The 25725-nt window shown below is 31.6% G+C and overlaps 1 protein-coding gene across 1 annotated transcript; it reads right to left on the bottom strand.

The window, feature by feature from the left end:
* Positions 1–792: 792 nt before the first annotated feature.
* On the bottom strand, positions 793–24402 carry LOC127716163 (uncharacterized). Its single transcript, XM_052222281.1, has 8 exons — positions 24213–24402; positions 19915–20134; positions 17140–17249; positions 13876–14013; positions 10200–10265; positions 6463–6942; positions 5583–5712; positions 793–1357 (listed from the first exon to the last, which is right to left on the bottom strand). Exons 1-8 carry the CDS (start codon positions 24286–24288, stop codon positions 1243–1245), a joined length of 1335 nt encoding a protein of 444 aa, XP_052078241.1. The 5' UTR covers positions 24289–24402; the 3' UTR covers positions 793–1242.
* Positions 24403–25725: the final 1323 nt, after the last annotated feature.

A 25725-nucleotide genomic window follows, 5' to 3' on the forward strand; every position in this document is an offset into this window, starting at 1 on the left:
TAGATATTGATCGACCGTTGGACCGTAAATCATAAACCTCTAAATAATAATACTAGACAAAAATAAAGATTCTGAATCCTTTTCGTCATTAGTTTATCCTTTCACAATATAATTTACTACCTTTTCTTTATGTATGTCTAAGAAACAAATTACGAAATTTTGTACATAACTACAAAAAAGGTTTACAACAATCATTATTTCGCTAGAAATAACACTGACAATAAAGAGACCAATGATGGCATGGTGCTACAATAGTTCAGCATAAATTTAAAAATAGAACAATATGCATTGATCTACTTTTACTTGCATTTATTAAATATATCCTTTAGATTAAAGCTTTTTTCTTGTCGGCATTAATTTTGTCTGAAGAAATATTGGTGACTCGAACTGGTTGACTTGGATAAAGAATTATGCTGACCTGGAATTTTCCCATCTGACAGTAAAATGTAAAAACTCATAAAAGATACCAGGGTTATAATGTGTTACGCCAGTTTTGTCTTCATATGAGTCATCAGTAACGCTCGAATCAAAACTTGGAAGGCTAAAATCTAAAACGAAGTTGAGGAGAATGTAAAACCCATGGTAAAGATTGGCATCCGTTTAGCTTTACGGAATTGATTCATACGTGAATCTATTTTCAAATGTAACATAATTCCAGACGTTTTCTTATTCATTCTTATGATGTTGCCCGTTCAAAACTGTTTTTTATTCAAAACTAGAAAGCAGAAGAATATAGCTCAACTTTGACAATTTTCTTCTATATCGTCTTATGAATGTTTATAACATATGATATAAAACAAAATTTAGCTTTATTTATATGGTATGTTCACATTGTTGAACAATTTTTAAATCCATACAAGGTCCAGCTTTACATTATTTTTAATAATACTCGTATAAAGTTGAATGAAAGACCATTTATTTATTGCAATACATTGTACATTGTAAACATTTATAAAACACACCAATGTCCTATATATTTACAATTAGTTGAACATTCACATTATGCATGTAACAATATATATAGAGGTATATCATAAGTGATCTGACATTCTATTCATCATTAAGGCACCTTCTTATCAAATATACGATTCAGTCATCATACAAGCCTGAAATAGTTTGTTGTGACATTGGCCATCAAGCCACAAACTTCATGGCTTTAAACAATGCAAAGTAAGTGTTATAATGTCATAACACTGAATTATCAGATTATTCATGGGTTGTAAATCTCATTACAAAGCTAACTTAGTGATAGTCCCAATGCTGAATTGCAATCTTCTGAAATCCAAATTGTTTGCCTGTATATAAAGTATAGCATGTGTCTGGTGTAGAGCCATATGTTTCTTCTGATTTTGTGTGTCTGAAGAGGAAAATTGTACATATTAAGACAACAGAAAGGACAAGACACGATAAGTATCAGAGAACAACCCAAATTTTCGTTCAAATTAAAAATGACGTGCCATACATTATAATACCACATTTTTAAAGTTTAAAACCTATATTTTTGTAAACATCAATAGATTTGTCAACTTTCGCTGATTTGATTCATGTGTTGTTGCAGTAAAGACCTCAAGATTTGCGAAAAGAGTAGAAAAATGGCAGTTTCTATACGTTTGTCTGCATTTAAAACTATGAGCATACCTACGGCCCACAATCGTATTCATACCTGACATTCCTTGAATATGAATGTTGATGCAGTTCAAATATTTAAGTGGGCCGTAGATCCGCTTATAGTTAAAAATGTAATAAAAAGGTGAAAAAAAATCGTCGTAGTTTTCATTGAATCAATGAAATATTCATACGAACTGCGGATCGGAGATGATTTCCGGTGGGCACATATTCACTTGATCCGACGACAAACTTTTCTTCGTGCTTTAATGGCTAGTTTTTTATAGCTCAATTTTCAAATCTATGAAAAAGGAACACAGGATTATCCGGTATTTATAATTTCATGAATTTAAAGTGAGATTATAATATTTTTATATTTCAACCTTTGAAAATAATACTATACATTTCATCACTTTTATTCTTAAGTTAGCTGTATGTTTATGTGCATTTAATTTGTAGTCTTCTTAAGAATTAAATACTTCTTTTTGTAATTGGGGTGTTTAAGCGATGACAGAAGCACATTTTTTATGAAGCACGGATGTTACAAAAGAAACATTCAGAGCATTATTAACATTGAATGCTAAAACCATAAAATTATGAAGTTTATCAAATATTTCGTTTGCTTTCCTATGCATTCTTGTAACATTGTAATGAATGTTGCATTTCTTTTAGAAATAACATCTTATCTTGGAATTTACTTGCGATTGTTGACATCCAATCAAAAGTATGGCTTCTTATGAGACATACATGTGATGTAATTATTGATAATAAAAAGTTGAGATAACCAAATTCTTATTTTTAAAATTTTAAAATTTGATAAAACGCTAAATGTGCAGTCCGTTTTCACAAGATTTTGTATAGTTTTAATTAATCTATTATATTTATTCAATTGTACAATAATTTAAATGAAGGGTGCAAATAGTAAGAATACTTATAATATAAATGCTTGCTTAAACATACGCATCCACCCTAAGAATTGACTTCTGCAATCATATACTCTTGTCAGTATTTGTATGTTGAATGTTAAATATCTTTAAAAAATATTCAGACCCACAACTAATTAGTAAATCCTTATATTCCTGTTTTCACGGAAAGACCTCCATATTGAATCATAGGTTTTGTACATTTGTAGTTGGCTTTAATTTTGGAAAAAAATGTTTGCTGTTGCTAAGTAACATGTGTGTTTCTATGATCGATATGTAATTCAAACATCATAATTAATAATCTAGATGTTTATATTATAATAATTACATTAGATGTATGTTTCATTGTAATACGTTATGTTGATTGGCTGACATCAATCTCGAGTCATTCTGAAATTGACATTCATTTCAAAATGAATTGTACCATTCATGATGACACGCGTTTCCACAATAAAGTACACAGGTAAATACAAGAAAAACTGTATTGTAATCGTGTTTTCATGATCATAGCGAAAAAATGTATTTATAAGTATTGAATGCTTCTTTTAGTAATTTCATAGGGTTGTAAAAGCGTTGACCGTGCGCACATTTTTAGAATGTACTTCGGCTAACGCTTTTACACCCCAATGAATTTACAAAAAGAAGCTTTCAATTCTTAAGTGTAACACCATATGAGAAAGTATATTCATTCTTAAAAAAATATTAAATTCATACTTTAGGTGATATAATGAACCCATTATTGAACGGTTGCTATGCACTTGGTATGTACCTTAGTTGTTAATAAGCATTAAGTGAACTAAAATTGAAATGGCTTCATTTCTAACTAAAAGTTGTTCATAAACAGACAATCTGCATTGCATTTAATCTAATTTGTACAAAAAATTGACTAATTGATTTGTTGTTGTCTTTAAATCAAATATTTTTTTGCTTTTGCTATGCTCAATACGGAGTTTGTTAAAAAGAATAATGATGATTAAGATAGTATATTGGAATGCAACACCATATGAAAAAGAAAAAATCTTCAAGCAACTGCCAAATTCATATTTCAGATGGGGGAAACACATTTCTGTTGCTAGGTTGTTTTATACATATAGTAAACGAAATCAAAGGGACTATACATTTGTGACTTCAAGTTCTTCTTACACAAACAATATTATTTGGAATTGTTCAAATTTGTACTGATAAAGCAATTAATATGTGATAATTTTGATAGTTTATAAAAACCGTTGCTTGGCAACCTTCCTATTCACCGGAACACAATAAAATCATTGTATTTTCAAGTTTCTATACTTAGACCATCAATGATATTACTATAAACTGAATTGGTGAGGGGGCCAACAACGCCCCTTATCGTACCCTGTCCTTTAACAATTGCTCAAATCTCATTAATCGATTTAGAAAGGGCAAAACAAGGTTACATACAAATACTGAGGAAATGCAATGTAGGAGTTTTTTAGCTGACAAAACTGACATTGAAAGAATACACGAAAACCTGTGTGTACAACATATGAATTTGATTGCTATATGGTACATGTATTGATACCGACCTTGAATCATTAATTTTTATTAAATGATAACGTTAACTTTATAAAATTGTAACAGTTTCAAAAATGTAGAATAGGTTTCAAACAAATAATGAATCAGATGTATACCGCATTATCGCTATACAGTATTATACTCATATATACCTGTACCAACAGACTTTATACAGATTGTGTTTCTGATTGGTATATTAAAGAGATGATCCCCTAAGGACCTTATAAAATAAAATGAAAAAGAGGCTTCTAATGTTACGGATGTCATTGCCATATCCTATTTTGAGTTTTGTTCAAACATACTAAATAATAGAATTACAAATAAACCGAGCTCAAAGGAAAATACAAAACGGAAAGTCATTTATCAAATGGCAAAATCAAAAGCTCAACCACATTAATCAAATGGAAAACAACGGTCATATATCTGACTAGGTACAGGCATGTCCTAATGTAAAAAATGGAAGATTAAACCTGTTTTTATAGCTCGCTAAGCCTCTCCCTTGTATGACAGTCGCATAAAATTCGTATATAAGCAGTGATATGGATTGAGCGAATAATATGTCGATGAACTCGTCACGTTTTCTTCACGTGCCTGCCAGCATGAGGGATTAAATTATCATTTAAACGTCCAAAACCTACTACTTCTGAAATTATCAGACCAATAACATGTTAATTAAAAACAAACACAACCCAATTTGAAATCGATCGACGTATAGATGTTCCATATGCATGTTTGGCATTCCAGCGTTTTATACATGCGGCAGTGATGAGTCTTATGTAGACGAAACTCGTGGCTGGCGTGTCAGATAATAATGATAAGCCTTATATCTTTGATGGGGGTTTCAGCTGACCAGTCTTTGGTTTTATTCCTAGATGCCGTCAAATTGAATCAAAACGGATAACAGATGAAACTCCTGCGTTATGCTAAACCTCTCATATTTGTCTCGACGTATTTTTTTAGTTGTATACTACCGTTTGCTGTAAACTGTAAAACAATGACAGATATATTGGGCGTAACTTTAACACCGCAAACTATTGGAAGCTTCAGGATGTGAATACAGATACAGTAAGTTGGGGTTTCGATATATGTGCAGTCGGGTTAGTGTCTAATTAACGTATACACTTTGAATCTCTTTTTCATACCATTTAATAAACTGCAACATCATTACTCGTCATGAAGTCCTTGCCATCAAAGCAAAGATTATATTATCACATAAAGATCAAGAAAAAATTTTGGCAGTATAGTAAAGTCAATACTTTACGATCATGCTGACAAATAGTCGTGATTAATATAGTGTTTTACATTATGTTACAACATAAGTCCAATACATCATGCATAGATCATCCTAGAGATAATATAAGCAGCTACCTACATATGATGATAAAGTACTAACAAGCAGTGAATGGTAACCGACATAACAAAGCCATGATAACCCCAGATATTTAAAATATTAGTTTTTTGGCTACTGTATGTATGCAATTCTTTCTTTTAGATATTTATTAAAAAATAAATACTCACGTGATCCGTTCTGTATTAATCATCGAACGTCCGTTGAGCAAACAGAAAACAATTATCACAAGTACAAAACCAATTAATGATATCCCTGCTAGTATAATAGGTCCACTATATCGCTTCAGGTTTTCTGTATCTGTGAAATTTAAATAAATTGTTTGCATGGAATGATTATACTATCCGTGTTCACTAGTACATTTGATATGCATCAATGCTAGTAAATGAATTGTTATCTTAAACGGTCATAGGAATCCTAAGATTATCTGAAATCTCTTAACTTAAAACCATAAGGTCTTCTGAGAGAAAGAATATTTTTCAGAATTTTTCTTGTTGTTAATTCAATTATTTGGCTTGCAGTCAATTCAGTAGCTTTTCATATAATTTACCATGTTGTTCTTTTGTACAAGTCAGTAGAAAACTACTGCCCTGTCTAAAAACAGACTGAACATTCCAAGAGCGAATTGTCGGAATTGTTCTGAACTTCCCGCATACGATAAATTTTAGAATTGACTGAAAGATTGAACATGGTTTTTTTAATTAACTGGACAGTTTAACCACTTCCAGATGGAACCACTTAAAGATAAATTTCCAGATCTTTCATTATTTGGGATATCATTCATGGATGAGAAACAGCACTTTTTATCATTTTTCTATAATCAGTAGCAAAGGGCTTGTTTAAAGATGGATATATATATATTTTTTTATTGCATTGTTACTTTAGTTTCCCTTTATTTCTAATAAATGAACTAATTTGTATGAACGTCCTGAATAATTTACTTTTTTTTCTGACAGTAGGGTGTTGTAGTCTGATGAATAATGCATTGATTTACATAATACGTTCTAATTTCGAGACATTATATTAAGGTGAAATGGCTGATGAATTTACCTGTTGATTTAGTTTCCAATGTCGTTTTGTCTTTCAAATCTGTAGTTGTTAATTTCATGTTGGTAGTGCTTTCAGTGTCTTTAGAAGTGGAATGTATTGTTGTTTGTGGTGTTGTTTCCAAATCAATAACAGTATAATGAACGGCAGATGTTTGTGTTGTCTCCTTTAATGTTATTTCTGTCGTAGTTTCCATTTGATTAGGGGTGGATGGTAGCTTTGTTTCGGGTCTTGTTGTCGTTGATATAATTTCTGTCGTAGTTTCTATTTCAGAAGAAGTAGACGTTGTTTGTAAAGTTATTTCGGATGTTGTTGTCGGTATTTGCATTTCTGACGTAGTGACAATTTCAGTAGAAGTGGATGGTATCGTTGTTTTCTGTGTTGTCTCTGTTGATGTTATGTCTGTCGTAATGTCAATTTCAGTAGAAGGGAAAGGCAGCGTGGTTTTCTGTGTTGTCTCTAATAATGTGTTTTTTGTAGTTGCTGCAAAAAATGTAATAAAACGTTTTTAACAAACGATGATCATGTTGTCAAAGATGTAGACAGGTGTAAACTTGGTGTTGATTGAGTCTGCATGCTGTATACTGTTGTGTTATTGGTTGTTTAAGTTTTTAAACAACAATCCCCTTGAATAAAACAAATAATTTAAACATTTCAAGAAAAACCTTATAACAATAAAACAAAAACAAGTATATGATATAAATGCATGACGCAACGCTGCAGATGTTCTTATTTTATTTAACAGTACCCATCACAATATAATTTATTCGTAAAGAAATCTTTATCAATTTGGGTTTAGAACCCTCTAAAATGGAGTAATTACTATCAATGAACAGAGATGAACAAATACAATCAAAGGAATATATATTAGAGAAAAAACGAATAGATTATCGTTAGAAGACAAAAAGGATGGTAAAACAGGGACATGAACTTAAACAATGAGGTTACCGACTGTTTGCTGAATTATTAAACAACCAAACGTGATACATAGGTCATCGATGGCGTCTCTGGTGTATTTGATGTATCAGCGTGAAACTTCCCAAAATTAATTTATTCCTTAATCTAAACATTAAATAAGAGTTAAAAGTAAATGGACCAGCACGAAACAACACAGTTATGATGAATAAATGAGAAAGTTTGTAGGTGTCTCCTGAGGTCAAAATTTTGTCTGCGTAATTCAGATGCTTTAATTAGTGAAACGAATGTTGAATTTCAAATATGTCTTAATTCCTAATGCTTATTGGAAAGCACCTGCATAATACTCTAAGAATTTTCTGAAACGCTACAATTTGAAAAATAGAAATATCTGAACTCACTGTATATCGAACAAGTACAATTACTACAACAACAAAAAACAACAAAAAACAAAGAAAACTACATTGAAATATTGAAAATTAAACGACAGTGACAAAATTATATATCTGAACATTAGATAACTTCAGAATACACGATCTGTTATTGAAGATTTAATTATGTGTGACTTTCATAGCACAATATATGTTGATAGTATTTCATTGCATTCAACGTCTACTTAAATGATTTATCATGTATAAACCTTTCAAAGATACGGAAGGCTCTATTTAGTTTTCAACACATGCATGTAGTGATAAATTTGTTGTTGGTTGTGTGCAAGTAGTTCTACGCGCATCTACAACTATAAACGTTTGAAGAGCACTGAAGTAAATCCTAAGTTGTCGATGGGATGCGTGTTACTGAATAAACTTAATACTAGTGTGTTTGTCTGTTTGCTTGCATTGTTTTGCTTGAAGAGTGGAATTAACTATTTTTGGAGTGTAAAAAATTCTTTGGATGTTTCTAGATAAATTACGTGCTTTTGATGGTCCTTTTGATTCTGTTGACAGTTTTGACTTTTCTACTCTTTACACTACACTTCCACACAATCTTATCAAACAAAAATTTGAATATTTAATTATATGGTCGTTTGGTAAATCTGAATGCAAATATATTTGCTGCAACTCATTTAAAGCCTTCTTCTCTAATGAGAAAGGTAAATAAACTAGATATACTTACTGGGAGTGTGATGAGATGATTGAAGCTGTTAATTTTCTCCTTGATAATATTTATGTACGTTTCGGCAGCAAAGTTTATTGACGGGTTATAGGTATTCCTATGGGAACTTATTGAGCCCCTTTAATAGCAGACTTGTTTTTGTACTGTTATGAATCACAGTTTATGACCAAAATCAGTGAAGACATGTCTAAATTGCATTTAATTGATAAATTCAACAACACTTACCGTTATCTTGATGATATTTTTTCGTTAAATAATCGAGAATTTTCTCAATATACTGCCGAAATTTACCCAAAGGAACTTATTTTAAATAAATCAAATTTAAACGGTAACAACCTTCCTTTCCTTGATTTAGATATTTCGGTTTCACACGGGAAACTCCACACTAAAATGTACGACAAAAGGGACGAGTTTTCGTTCCCTATTGTTAATTTTCCCTTTTTGGATGGTGATGTTCCTTTGGCACCATCTTACGGTGTTTATATTTCACAACTCGTTCGCTATGCCCGTGTCTGTTGTGACGTTTTTAATTTTAACGAATATAATCTAGATATTACTGGTAAATTATTAAGCCAGGGATTTCGTTACCACAAATTACTTAAAACCTTTACTAAATTCTTCCACAGATAAAAAGATTTGGTTTTGAAGTTTGTTTGTACCTTTAGAAAACTTATTTCAAACGGGATTGCACATCCTCATTTTTACGGCAATATTGTTTACCTTGCCCGGAAATTTATAAACGATCCTGGTAAACTTATCGATCCTTTAAATAAACTTATTCTAAAAGGTTACCAATTCAACACTGTAATTAGATCATTAAATATTGTTTTTATTGGTCCTAATATTGATTTTGTTATCAGTAAATTAAAAGCAAACTAGATATTATTGTTATATACATACACACTTTTATGGATCTACAATCTGTCGATACCTATATCTTGGCATTGCACAAGGCCATGTTTTTCTCTGACTGTTTATGACGTGTTTACACTAAATCCATTTGATGTTGGATGTGAACGGATTGATAATTTAGTCTTAGATGCATGATTTTTTTATTAGTTGTTAGTGGTTTTAAACTAGCTGTCAGTAACTGCGAGTACTCTCAGATCTGTACTTAGTGTCTTTTTGTTGCTTGTATGTACAAGTACCCGGCCATGTCCACTTGTATTTGTAGTATTTTTATTTTTTTCTGATGAGGTAAGCCTCTTTTAATTGATTTTTATAGTTCGTTCTTATGTTGTACTTTCACACCACTGTCCCAGGTTAGGGGGGGGGGGTCCCGCTAACATGTTTAACCCCGCCACATTCTGTATGTATGTGCCTGTCCCAAGTCAGGAGCCTGTAATTCAGTGGTTGTTATTTGTTTATGTGTTACATATTTGTTATTCATTCATTTTTTGTACATAAATTAGGCCGTTAGTTTTCTCGTTTGAATTGTTTTACATTGTCATTTCGGGGCTTTTTATAGCTGGCTGTGTGGTATGGACTTTGCTCATTGTTGAAGGCCGTACGGTGACCTATAGTTGTTGATTTCTGTGTCATTTGGTCTCTTGTGGAGAGTTGTCTGAATGGCAATCATACCACATCTTCTTTTTTATATTCAATAAATGCTCTACGTAAGAATATTTCATTGTAGGCTTGCTACATCTGGAAAGCATATAGCATGTATATTAAAATAAAATTTAAATGATTGGAAAACAATTGCAAACCTTCTTCACAAGCACTGTCACAGGGTTCACACAAAGAAACGTTGCTAGGTAAAGTGGCACTGCTACCTGAAACATTAACCTATACAGTTTGTAAATGAACAATAAGGAAATAAAAAGAATTTTAATAGACATTTATATGTGTGTAGTCAGTAAATATTTCCTTACTAATTATTCTAGCAATTTTATGTACATATTTCTTCTTTTAATTTGCTACATTTAATTTTCTGGCAAGCTGCTCTTTTTTTGTTATAAATGTTGGTTATATATGGTCACCGCTTTATAACATTACAAAGAGCTTTAAAATTGCAGCAACATGAGCTCAATTACGTTTTTGATAAACGAAAGTAGAACAACAACATTCAACAGATACAGATAAATGTATGTATAATCTCATCAGCAGACCGTTAAAAAATGAGCAAATGGAAGGAATTGTACATTTTAATATGACGTTCTTCAAACGCTTTGAGTACACACCCATGGTAAAATATGAATATGTTGATATGTCAGCTGATCGTCAACGTCATGGATTGTGTGGGCTGTTCCAATCTTACTTCCACGTAGTTTGCTTACTTTGAATGAGTTACCCGAGGTCAAACGGTGTAAATGACGTCATTGAATGATGACGTAAGAATACAAGCATACTACGGGAAAATGCATGAATTTAAAACTGGAAGTCGTCAAAACATGAAAACATAAACAAACGATGATACGAATTTGTTGAAAGCCCATTCTCTTATTCTAAAGGAAAATAATAAATCAACTTCGTCCCAACCTGTATTCGTATGCTATTGTAAATCATTTCAGAATGTTAGTTAATCAGTTCTTCGTATTTTACGTTACTATTAATAGTTTGTTCAACTACAAGAACAGCAAACGTCTCCCTTCACCTACAGCCTTTCGAAACAAAAAAACTGCTGTTTTTGTACTACTAAATTAGAAATAATTCGTGGGAGCTTGCATTTTGCCACGGGTTGGTCAATTTTACAAATATATTACCCCTCGCTGTCGCTCGTGGTAAAATATCTAGCATAAAGGGCCAACCCGTGATAATATCACAATCAATTCAAGCCCCCATGCATCATTTAAAAAAAAAAAATTATTATGCTTATTGAGCATATGTAACTGAAAATATGTATGATGACGATATATCCCCATCACTCATTCGAAAGAAAATGTCAATTTCAATATCATATACCATTTGTTCTGTTCAGATATGATATTTTTCAAACATGCAGAGAGAAGCTTTAATACAGTTAGAATAAATGTAATAACATATGTTTTTCTCTTTAAAATTGATGACAACCTTTGGAAATTCATACAATATCAACATTATGTAAAGTAATACGCCGAAAAAATAAACAGTGTCCGATGAATTCCATTGGATTGCAAACTCCTCTCTCCATTGTCATTGAAATGACACACAATACACTAATAGAACAAATTATAATTGAAGCAGCCAGGTGGATCTAAACACCTCATCAAATTCTTTACAGTAAGTAGTACGTCTCTCAGAGAAATTTCAGAATTATCCACTGCGATAAATTTGGTACTGTTACGACAATCCGGTACAGTCCTTGGATGGTGTAAACTTCCCACTAACACCATAGATATAAGAAGATGTGGTATGAGTGCCAATGAGACAACTCTCCATAACAAAGATATAATAAACATGTGAAAGCTCTCTCACAGGCAAACAACCCATAATTGAAAAATATAGCGTACGACTACAAAATTATTTATTATTTTAAAAAACGAATTTAAATTACAATATTGTAAATTAATGTATAAAATTAAAAACCATACACCATTACACCATTCACCATACAGCATTACACCATACACCCTGTGCCATTACACCATACAAGTTACACCTTTGCACCATACACTTTACACATTACACCATAATGCAATTTAATTTCAAAGAAAGGGTACAACTACAAATTTATTTATTTATTTTAAAAAACTAATTTTAATCACAATATTGTAAATCAATGTATAAAATTAAAAATACGTTCTTATATTTTGCATAGTTTTAAATGTCGTACACCATTCATTCACACCATTCCCGATCGCACGTTACTCCATTACACCATTCCCCTTACATCATACATCATAGCACCATACACCGTCTACCATTGCACCATATGCCATACACCATTACACCATACACGTTTTTTTGGGAAGTTTACACCATCCAAGGGCTGTAGCAGTTGTCAAAATCTGTTCATTCTGGATTCAAACTGTTCAGTACTTGTTATAAACATGATCAGAACAACAACTATATGAACTTTGTGAGCAATTACTTAGTAGTTTACATTACTAAATTGTCTAAAAGGAAAATATCTGAACAGTACTGGAGTTACAACAAGAACATATCTGTAAATAGCTGACACTCTTTACAATACTCAATATTTTAGTTTCATAAATGATGTTAAGATCAACATAGCCGTTTTAGATCAAATTTAGTTGTTCTAGTCTGTGTAACAAATTAATATCTTCTATTAACAATACTGCCATTTAGAACTTTAAAATAAACATATCACCGCGAAGAATAACAGGAATTACAAAATTAATTGGACTTTTCATAACACCACACCAACCATGAACTCCCGACATTTCACAAAATGTTCGTAGACAAACAAAACAATTGGATAAGCCAATTTGTGTGCGCCAAAAATACCTCATTTGCAAATATATCAGTTATAGATCATATGGCTGTCGCTTAAGAAAAATGCAATAAATAATAATATGGTTATAAGTCATCCTACCCAAATCGCAAGATAACATTCTAAGGTTCATCGAACCAAATATGGATCAAAATCTTAATTCTGCATATATTTCAAATAGTTCAAATATGAAACCATTTTTAATAATACTTAGTGTCACGTTGATGTCGAGTGCAAATACAGCTGATCGAAAATCTATACACAGGGCCAATACAAAAACATCCAGTTCATAACACTTTTATTAAATGATTTCAATTTTTCGATTGAAATAGGACAGTTATCATGAAGAAGATACAGAAATTCACATTTGAACTTGTCTTTTCGCTGTCACGATGCGTTTTTTTGTCAACATTGACGAAATTTCTGATTTCTAGTCAAAGTACCTTATCTATTCTAAATCAATAAATTTTATCTAAGAAATATAGAGTAGCTCGAAAGAAAAGATTAGAAATTTCAACAATTCTTATCTTTAATCGTCTGCATTCTTATTATTGATCAGCGGAAATGAAATCGTGATGACAATCAAAAGTTTTTTTTATCGTTTCAAATTGTTACAAAACACAGAACATCATTTAATTTATTTTATGTTATTATAAAATATGATAAAATGTATTTTATACACAATGATACGTCCAAAGTTAGGTAAGAAGTGAACGTCCCGTTTAAACCCAAGTGCTAATACAGCTTTTTAATTATTGGACCAGGCCGGAAATCAATATAAGTTCATGATTTAAATCAACAGGGCGACATCATCTATATTGCAAATGTTGATTTATCCGTAAAAAGGGCTGATTTGCTCATATAATTAAATAAAATCTTAACCATACGTGACAAACTAACGAATGGAAGCATACTCCAGGAACATAATGCTAGCTCCTTATACTATCAAAGTCCATAATAAAAACCTGTTCTTACAAGCCACATGTACAATTAGGATATATTTATATTACCTTGTCTTCTTAAGGTTCTAATTTTCAGTGATTCTGTGTATTGACAGAAGGTGCTACATATCGATGCATTATCAGCTGGAGCGTTATTCGCTTCTGACATGAACACTCTTTCGTTTGGAAATAAGGCAGTTTCAATATCTACATGTATAAGTAAAAAAAATGAAATATGTAGTACAAAATGTACACTTGAGCTTTCTTACAATCATGGTAACTCTCTCTCCCTATTATGTATAAGACCTAATCACGTAAATTGGACCAAAAAGGACCAAAAGTATAGTCAATTTCATCAAAGATCGTACTGCCTGAGGGAATTGGAACCTCAGTTTGTAAATAATTTATCAATTTATCAAGAGTGAATTAAAGAAAAGTTTGTTAAAAATCATGTCAGTAACGAAACACTTTTGAGTTTATGATACCCACGGGGAATAATATTTCAACAGCAGTGGTATTGACCCAGTGCTTGTAAATACAATTCATTTTTTACAAATGTAGTGCATCGGGAGAACTTTTCTGAATTGATCTCCATCAGGAACGCTAAAACCTTAAATTTTTAAAATAAACGATCTGTAATATCTAAACAAGCGAAGAGCTATATGACCAAAGAGACCTTCAACAATAGTAAAGTTCTTTGCTTCACGGAATTGGCACCTTGATTTAGAAATATTTTTTTGTATTTATCAACAGAGAATTTTGAAAGTTAAGGATATATAAAACATAAACACATGAAGAGCTATAGTATAAAGTTGATAATGTTTCGGTTCTTCCGTAATAGGATTAAATTGACTGTATTTTAACTTTCAATACAAAAACCATGAAATGAACAGTATCTTTTGCTCTGAGTTTTACATCATAATTCCATATTCCTTTAAAGTATGGTTGTTGTCTGATTAATTGACTTGTTTGCTAATCGTCCAGTGGCAACTATGACATGCATTTTCAAGACATATGTTTTACGATTTATACTCGCGTATTGTCTCTATTTACTCAATCGAATTTAAATATCACTAAGAAATTCATAACAGTATTATTCTATATTTCTCCCAAAAATTGACGAGTCTTTTGAAATGTACACAATGATAACATTATACCTTACACGCCGATAAACAAAAATAGCTGGTCGAAAATATTTAGAAAACAAAATCATAACCAAATCTTTATTAAACATGAAAATCAGTTGTTAAATAAGAAAAGTAAAATAGAAAGAAAAAAAAACCAACACGCGTGTCTCTCCTCACAATATTAATATAGCCCAAAGTTAGCAAGAAGTTCATAAAATTCTGTTCAAACATCGCTCTATATTATTTGTATCTTCAATATAGGGAAATGATTATTCAGTATCAAAAAGTATAATTCATTAGTAATAATCGATATGTACGTCATCGTATACTTATTATTTAACAAATGTTACTTCTGATGGGTTACCTAATTATGTGATAAGATTCATTTTTTAAGACATGAAATACATCTATTGAAAAACACCTGAATATAATTTACCTTGTATAACCTAGGGAGGTAAAAATAAGGGGCCCTGTGTTAACAATGTTCTATCGTCTAGGGATAAACGCTGGACTCCAATATAAAAAAAAATCAATGTTTAATACATAAATTACATTCTTATTCATTACACAGACAAAAACTGCGATCATACAGTATAGCATTCTAAATCAGATAAAATGCATTAAAAGACCCACTACAATCGTATACACTTTAGCTTTACTTCTGGTTGACATTTAAATGTGTACTTTTACAATTCATTACACAGACAAAAACTGCGATCATACAGTATAACATTCTAAATCAGATAAAATGCATTAAAAGACCCACTACAATCCACTACAATCGTATACACTTTAACTTTACTTTACTTCTGGTTGACATTTAAATGTGTACTTTTAATACCTGGTTTTCATTGTAATGTATCAGTCAGTGATTTGTGGCTAAGAACCTATAATCTTGAATGAGTTATAGAATCGGGAATCTGTTAGGTAGACAAATAATACAATAGGAGAAATTATAAACGAAAGATCATAATCTGTATAAGTATAAGTATTCCTGACCCGATCGATGAATATATTTCTTTAGCCAAGGATCGTTTTGGAAACACGTTGTTGGATAAGCGCCGGTACCCTATTTAATTTTTTTATATTTATATGTTATTAGTAATCATATTAAATAATTAAAAAAGTATGGGTATAGATCGTAAAATTGACTTTTTAAAAACATATTAAAACAACATGCAAGAATAAAACGCCGGCCATCTATGTATGTGTAACCCTTGGTATGTTGTGAATTTAAATTTATAGCATCCATTTGTGTGTAACTCTTGCTATATACAGTAACTGTCTACTGTGGATTCATTACTATTCATTTGATACCAATTTTCGTGCATTTCGTGGTTACAGGGGAACCACGAATTTAAATATTCAACGAATTACTAATTTTCTATAGGAAGATATGTAGACTTTTGCAAAACCACGAAATTAAATGTCCACGAAAATGTTAGTTTTCCTCAATCCACGAACATTGGTACCCACAAAAATAAATTAATCCACAGTATTTGACAATGAATTTGAGGATATGGGTAGATTTCAACACAAAGTAATTTTATTCATCACAAAAAGTAAAAAGTATTTCTGAATTTAAAGTATAAATCAAGAGGATCTAAATAGATCCCTTTTGGACACATTCATTATTTTGATTTTAAAGTCCCTTGATCACGACTCTCAGAACGGATGACGCTAGTTTTTTCTCCATTGGTCTGATGCTTGTTAGGTCGTACAGTGTGCCATTTTAGTAAAAAAAAATGGAACCCTCAATAAATGTATAAATGAAAAAAAAAAACTTATAAATGCTGAATTATTTCTGAGATAAGAGTTTCCCTCTATACATCACGCTTACTTACAGAAGGTAACTTAAATATTTATGATACAACAAAGACCTCATATATTTAAAAAAGGTAACACTTGTATTAATCTAATTTCATGTTGTTTTTTAACATGGACTAACATTGTTTCAGTACTTCAAAAAAACTTATTTATTAACCTATATTATTACTTGCCATGCTTTTTCTGTCGATATGTTTTAATTTGGCACACATGTGTGTATGTATGTATGAGTTTATATGTGTTTTTCACAAAAAACTTGTTTTCGTTTATTGTGTGCACTATTACAGATCATGAGATCTTTTCTTGATTTGTTCTTGCTTTCTTAATTATTTTTGAGGTTTTCTTTTATTGTTAAGTATGTTGAATTGATTCCACATACCTGATAAGAGATGAAAGTAATATAAATCAGGGTCAACTTTTGTTAATTTCATGCAAAGATACAGCCATACTTTGTGTCCACCTGGTACTCTTGTAAAGCTTTCGTCACCTCTGAAACATATAATCATAAACATATACATGTAAGAAATACGTCCAAAAGGGCATATGATTAAGATAAGACAACAATTATTCATATCTTATGAATATTCATAGCTTGATGCGGAGTTTTGCTATATTCATATCTTCTGGTGATAAAACAAAACAATCCTGTCCCATTGTTATTTATCAAACCATTAAACGAGTTCATGTTAAAGTGTCTATACGAAAAATGTATATCATCTTTGCTGGTCATTTCAAAAGATGCAATGAAATTGATAACTGACAAAAAGATAAAAACAGATAAAAAGAAATGAAACTTTTGAGTCTGCTGCAGCTTAGATTCAAAACTTTACTTTAATAACCATGTAAATAACATAAAAAAACTGGGGTTTCATTCTGTGTTTCTTATTTTAAATAAATAAAGATATAACTCAGCATACACATAATAAATGAATAGAAAGACACATCATTGCGACGTGACATGTTAATTTACATTTTTTTTCAAATTTCTTAAATAGCCTTTGATTTATATAAACAAAGCTATGCATAATGAAAATACAAAAAAAAATAATGATTTGCCATTTGAAGAGAAGGCGTGAGAATGTTTTAACAGCTAGTTATTTCAAAATGTCATACAGGCTAAACCGTTGATAGTTTTTTTCCTAATCAGGGTAATATGACCTTCTCTAATACCCCTGGACCAATATCAATCAAACTTGGGATTGCATACCGTATGGTATCTGATATAAGTTGTGATCTTGTTCATTGAACTTCACCCTTATAAGCGGTTGGTTGAAAAAGATGACACTTGGAAGATGAGTTTTTTAACAGCTTGGCCCTTCGATCTTGTGTGTGTTTAGACGAGTATGATATGGGCAACAAAGCCAAACATGTTTCAGGATCTAAATGATGGCTCCTTCGTTTCTGTATTGTTTAATTTTTTCCGTATTCTTTATGTTTTAGCACCCTCTTATTTTGTACTTTTATGTTTTTGTCTAAATTTTCTCTATTCCTTATTTTTTTGGCCAATTTTTCTGGAGTATTGATCCACTATCCTCTAATCTGTAAACCCCATCCAGACCTTTATGGTGATGCTCCTATTAAACTTGTGCTTTGTAGGCCGTTTGTTTAGGTTTTATTCGTTTTTGTCGTAGCAATATCATTTTGACTAGTTCGATAGCCGTCTGGTATCTTCCATCTCTCTTTTGTTTTACAAGTCTCAAAGACGAATGACTTGGCCTATGAAAAAGACATATACACTAGTACATATGTCTCTGAACTTTGATCATCATGATATTATTCATTATTCAATTCGTCAAAACAATTCACAGAACAAAACCTGTTAACTTGTTCAGAATATCACTTCATTTTAAACAGTAAAAACACTTATTATCGTTATTGTATAGTAATAACTTACTAAAGCATGATTACAAAATTATTCTATATATAACATTGAAAAAGTGTGCGAACATGTGTGTGCAAACAGACCCATGGTGCGAACGTGAAATATTTTATATGAATTTCTTAAGTTTCTTTTTGTCGTCTTACTTTTTTAAGTGTTACTTCTAACTAAGATAAGAACTCACATTGGATTTCTATTTTTTTTCTATTTTCTTGAAAACCATTACCGATACAAAAAATCCCATATCGTAAAAATGATCAGATTGCCAAGAATTAACCATTTTCAATTTCGACCGTAATTATCAGAACACTCGTATATAGTTATAGCCCTATAATTCCGATTTTTGACTTGTTTCCGTGTTTTTGCCTAATATTCTAAAACCTGTAATTGATAAGCAGAAACTAGTACTAAATTGATACAAGATCTCAAACTTCTTTATAATGAAATGTTCAAAAAAACTTTTATGAAAGATATTGCCAGTTTCGCTGGTTTGCATATTATCTCGAAAACTATGATAGATGCGCTAAATTTTTTGACAGCAAACATGATCAGCAATACAAGATCTACAAAAATTACAATAATGCGAACCATTAGATAATTCCTTATAGGAGTTATCCCCCTTAAATGACATTTTTTACATATTTTTGTGTTTCTTTCTTTCAATTTTGAATTTTGCTTGGAGTAAGGTATTTTTGTTATTCAACTTTTTTCTACTATCCCGAAAACTATAACTAATAGACAGAAACTGTTCAGAGCGAAATTATGAGGAACAAAGGCGCCAACATTTCTATAAGCAAAATCTTCAGACTATTTTTTCTAGAAGTTGTTGTCTTCAATCAGGATTTTTAATATTATGTATGGTTTTTACACATTATCTTGCAAACTGTTATAAATAGACAAAGAGTGTAAACAGCAAAAATGATCAGCAACAAGTAAATAACAATGTTATATGGCTGAAACCACCAACTGATCCCTCCTATGAGATCTTGCCCTTAAATGATTGTTTTTCCAATATTTCAATTTTTGCTTGTTGTCATGAAAAGTATACAAAAGAGAAACTGTAAACAGAAAAAGTGATCTGCGAAGATTTTCAAAATAATGAATCTAATGGTTTTCGTTCAAAATGAAGGTTGAATTGATATTAAAAAAAAGATACTGTGACCCCTTGATTGAACTTGAACATTCTCATAAAGATGTACATTTGAAAATAAGCAATATGCTTCTAATATCATTACATTAGTTTTAAGAAAAAATCATAAGTTAGTTTTTTCTTACTTGAAGACAACAACTGCAGTTGTGCCAGATATTTCTAAACTATTGATACAAGTCCAATTATTTACTGTAGTCCCGAGAGCATTCAAGTTGATGACGGAATTTGGTAGCGTTGTATTTGCAATGTTGAGATTGGTTGATTGTTCTGAATTGTGTGATACTACTGTGTAATTATATTCCCACACTGTGTTCTTCAAATCGTCAGGCAAATCACAGCTAGCATCTGTGAGTATAGAGTAAACATCTTATAAGGATATTTTACGATAGCAGACATAGTGATAGCTAAAACAGACCAGGAAGTATGTTGATCTGAAGTGCATCACAGTAGAGAGCGAATACAACAATTTGACAAAATGGCGTTTATCTCAAAATTTCATCTTTATTACTGAAGAATTTATTAAGTATCAAATTCATGTTCTTTCCTCACATTCCTGACTTTGTAAAGGCATTGTCCACAGAAAATGGTGTGTTAAACCAAGTTTTATACCTAGCTTAACCTCCCGCTTGTACGACGAATATGTTATAGATAATGCATATTTTAAGGTTTTTCTTGTCGTAAAACACACCGAAGGGTGTCAGGATTGATCAAATGAAAGATCGACCTACGACAAGAAAAACCTTAAAATATGCATTATCTGACTTATATACCGTAAAAAAAAATATTACTTTCTGCAGGAATTTGCAGAATTTGCATCCTATTTTACCGACCACACTAAGTTGGACATTCTTTTCTGATGTGGTCAGGTTTTAATACGCCCTTCGGCTCATTTATAATGTGAAATAAAACTCCCTAACTAATCTAGATATAAACTTTATAAATCATTATCCAGACACAATAAAAGTATTACAGTAACTGCATGAATCAAAACACAAATGAATTGTGACCACCCGATAACGGTGTATGAAAAATACAAGTCACTTTGTAAGTAATTTATTATACCAACTCAGTTTATGAAAGGGGGTGCTATGTTTTTTTTTTCTATTTGTAATGACATATTTATCGCGGAAAAGCAGATTCATTTTTCAACAATTTTTAACGAATGAATTATTCAGAATAAATTTTTTTTGAATGGCAATATATTTTTTTTTCAAACAGAGAGCCAGGATTTCATTCGTTACTCCCCCGACCCCATTGTGAGGTATGTAGCTGTTATGCTATAGAATATAAGAATATTTGATCAGTTGCTCATTTGATTGAGTAAAAGATATATATAGGTGTAGAAAGTTAAGAACTGACACGGAGAGAGCACGATCTCGTGATACATGTACATGTAACACGAAAACGAATACTGTGAATTCATTATTTTTCGTGGGAAACCAATTTTCGTGGATTTCGTTGATACAGGTGAACCACGAATGTAAATGTTCAACGAAGTACAAATCTGCTTTTGAGTTGTATGCAGAATTTGACAAAACCACAAAATCAAATATCCACGAAGATGGAGATTTCCGCAATCCACGAAATTGATTCCCACGAAAATAAATGAACCCACAGTATCCATACATGTTGGTCAAAGTATGATGTCCAATTCAGTGTGAATCTATAAGATTTTCCAAATCTCACACACGAGTGTGTTAAATCTGGCTTGTTTTGCATTTCTAAATTAATCTCACATATATGATAATGTCCATTTATTGAAGCGATAAATTAACAAAACTTCATATTATTTGTTTCGAAAGTTATAATGCACGTCAATGACGATTTTTTGTATTTCAGTCTAATATATGGAGGAAAGGAGTGTTTTCTGCCTTAAGCCTATCAAAGATGGAACATTAAAAAATAGATTCTCCAATTTACCACAACAAACTATTAAACGAATTAAATGTTTAAATAAATTAAAGGTTGCATTTTATGAAGGAAAATAATGACCTTACACAGGTCATTATTTTATGCCTTGAAACATATTTCATTGAAACTTGGTATCGTCCGGGTTGATTCTTCGAAAGAATGACCTATCGTTCTGAAAGAAATTAACTCCAAATAGGTACATTAATCCATATAATATTACATGATCAGTTATATTACAGTATTAGCATGAATCAATTCGAGAAAAGCTTTATACCCAAAGGTTCCTTCATTTCTTTCTTTACTGATGACAGATGTCATCTATCATTAGAGCTTGTATTTTCATGAACAACGTGACGGGTGTCCCAATTGGAACAGAAAGTTCATGCAGCACCAGGGCAGCTTGATGTTTCGTTGGTATCACATTGCTAAATACTTAGTATGTAGTGTTTTGTACATATTTTTTTCCATTTTATTCATGGAACTATATTGCCTTTCCTTTAACAAATGATTACGCCTGCCCCTCGATATATACTTTAAAAAATAATGAGATATGGTATGATTGTAAATGAGCCAGCTATCCACCAAATGACGAAGATGTAAGCAACTTTAATATATTATGTCAGAGTATAGCCTCCATTAACAAGCAAACACCCATACCGTAAGTCAACTATACAAAAAAAAAAGAGAAACAATTCCATCGGAAAAACTATCGGCTTAATTTAGAATAAAACAATTAGTGAAACAGATATAACAGACAGATACCAACAACAACACTCAACTACTGGCTCCGGACTAGGGTAGTCACATACAGAATGTTCCGGTGTTAGAAATGTTTCCGAGCACCAAATCCAACCTAAATCTCGGATAGTATTTTAACAGCATGTCATAAGAACAAACGAAAAACTCTATTTGGGAACATAATTATTACAAAAATGCAGAATAATACACATTTAGTTATGTCTAAATTATAAAGAAAAGTCAATGGGAGTACCGGTAACAACGACATAGATAATTTTTCTGCGATGTTAAACTACATTATCTTCAAAAATAAGTCTATGCAAATGATCAATGAGTTTAAATGGATCGTATATAAACTGACGGCCTTTGTAAACATCTTTACCGCACAATGGTAATTTAATATCTCGTTTGTTTGTAGAATTTAAAAAATACAAACAAATCTACAGCCACAATCAAACATTCAAAACAATTTTTTGAAATCTATGAAATAAGTTAGTGATTTTTTTAGTAATTTGTCAACAAAATATCTGATACCAGTTATAAGTACACAAGTATTCCCTATTCCAAACTAAAACAAAAATTGAAAAGAGTTGTTCCTGCTTTGTTTTATAAAAAAAAAATGGCAAACGTGGATACAAGTATCTTGTCTTAAGGAGGGATGAATCCTAATTTGTAAAAAATCACTCTGATTCAAACAACAAATTTTCTGAAACTGATATTATCAAGCTGTTTTTGATTTCTTGATTGACAACGTATTTGTTACGTTTGGAGGACGTGGTTTTCAACAAACAATTGGCATTCCCATGGGTTAAAACTGTGTCCGTCTTCTTGCCGACTTTATCCTTTATTCCTATGAGGATGACATTATACATGAACTTCTTAGGAAGAAAGAACAGTAGTTAGCAGTATCCTTTAACTTTACTTTCCGCTATATAGATGGTGTTCTCTAACTAAATAATTCAACATTTGGTGACTATGTTGAACACATCTATCCCATAGGAACTTGAGATAAAAGATACAACAGATACAGATAAGTTTACCTCATATCTTGACTTTCATCTAAAAATTGACAATGAGGGTCGGCTGAAAACAAAACTTTACGACAAAAGAGGTGATTTCAGCTTCCCAATTGTGAATTATCCATTTCTATGTAGCAAAATTCCAGCAGTGCCCGTATATGGAGTATATATCTCCAATTTGATACGATATTTCCTATCAAGATTTGAGGGTTGCTGCTTACAAGGAAGCTTTTAAACAAACAGTTCTAAGTGGTGAAGTTGAAATCATCCCTTCGTTAGATTTACGGACGCCATCACGAGTTGGTTGACCGTTATTAAAGATCCGTTTCACAGATGATAACGGATACGTTCTTATGTCGTCTCCTTTTTCCGAATGTGACCTACCGAATTAGACTTATTACTGGCTGTGTACTAACATAAGAAATTCGACGGGTGCCACATGTGGAGCAGGATCTGCTTTCCCATTTGGAGCACCTGTGATCATCCCCGGTTTTTTGAAGGGGTTCGTGTTGCTGAGTCTTCAGTTTTCTACGTTGTGTTTTGTGTGCTATTATTTATCTGTTTGTCTTTTTCTTTTTAAGCCATGGCGTTGTCAGTTTATTTTACGAATTATGAGTTTGAATGTCCCTCTTGTTCTTTCGCCTCTCTGATATACATTGAATACGTTTATTGAAATTGTGTTGATGTACCAATTACATTGTCCAAATGTTTGCAAAAATCGAGAGTAGATTGGTGACATTAAAAACTATATTTACCTGACATAGACGAATACATTAAACATATAAAAAATGAAAGCACGATGTTGTTATGAATCTTTTTAGGTGTGACCATTTTCCATTTGCACACTTAATAACACATGTTTTCTAAGAATTTAGTCGTATGTTTTCCTTTTAAAGCATTCTCATAAATTAACATCCGAAATACAACATATATTTGATGCAGCTGTCAACATGAACAATACAAATTTACGAAATTTGATAACACTCGTTAACAAAGAGGTTATTACAGATCGCTGATTTTAAAAAACGAACAAAAATACATTTAAAATAATAAGTATTTAAAAGGAAATCGTTGATCTATAGAAATACAAGTACATACCTATTATTACAGTTTACAATAGGTGTATGACTACTACTTGATCCGACTATAATGCAGAAAAAATTCGTGGGCGATCCCAAATTAATATAATTTGGGTGGCGTCACGTTAATCGTTCTTGAGTTATGTCCCTTTATAAATAAAAAAAATGCCACATTTGACGTTTCCGCACTCTAACTTTAGTTTACCTCAACAAAATGTTATGACACTTACACACAATGCTTATTTCCACTTCAACAATGAGCAAACACCATACCGCATAGCAAGGCATAAAAAGCCCCGATGTCAATATCTGAAAAAAGAGCTGCTTCAAATGCCATCATTACTGCTTAACCAAAATGTACATATAATACATATCACTACAAACCAGTAAGAGTCTGAAATGGCCAATATCTGTAATCGATATAACTCGACCCCAATCTTAACCATACTCGACTGCACTGATTTGTAGTTGACCCTTATCTTTGCCATTGAAAATAGTCTGAACTATTACTCGGCCAGTCTGAAACAGTCTTACCCCATTCTCGACCTGAACTCGACCAATACTTGACCAGTTCTTGACCTATTTTTTTCAGTCTAAACCATACTCGACCAAAGGTCTGAACATTACTCGACCAGTCTGAACCATACTCAACAAAAGGTCTAAACAATACTCGACCAGTTTAAACTATACTTGATCAAATAACCCTTACTTTTTTGAATTTTAATTGTTTAGATAACTTTCTTTTTTCACTGACATGACAACAGCTCCAATAAAGTAATGATATCTAAAACAGATTTTCACATTCTGGCATGATTATCAGATTTATCAAATCGAGATAGTTATATTATCTAATTTCTAGATTTGTTGAAAGTCGTACGGTGACCTATAATTTCTGTTTCATGTGATCTCTTGTGGAGAGTTGTCTTATTGACAATCATACCACACCATTTCGATGATTCTCAAGTAATGACCTGAAAAAAAAAATGACACATTTGTAAAAGGATTGAAGTGACACTTGGTATCCCCCCTCTCCCGGAGTATAAATGATAACAAGACATGTTTCACTTCTCGGACAAAATGTAGGCACATATCTTTTCAAAAGTTTCATTGTTTGTTTGTGCACACTTATATTTTTAATCTACGGTATATATACATGTAGGATCAAGTTAAAAGATTAAGATAATATTTA

The sequence above is a fragment of the Mytilus californianus genome, unplaced genomic scaffold, assembly GCF_021869535.1.
Source record: "Mytilus californianus isolate M0D057914Y unplaced genomic scaffold, xbMytCali1.0.p SCAF_9, whole genome shotgun sequence".
NCBI lineage: Eukaryota > Metazoa > Mollusca > Bivalvia > Mytilida > Mytilidae > Mytilus > Mytilus californianus.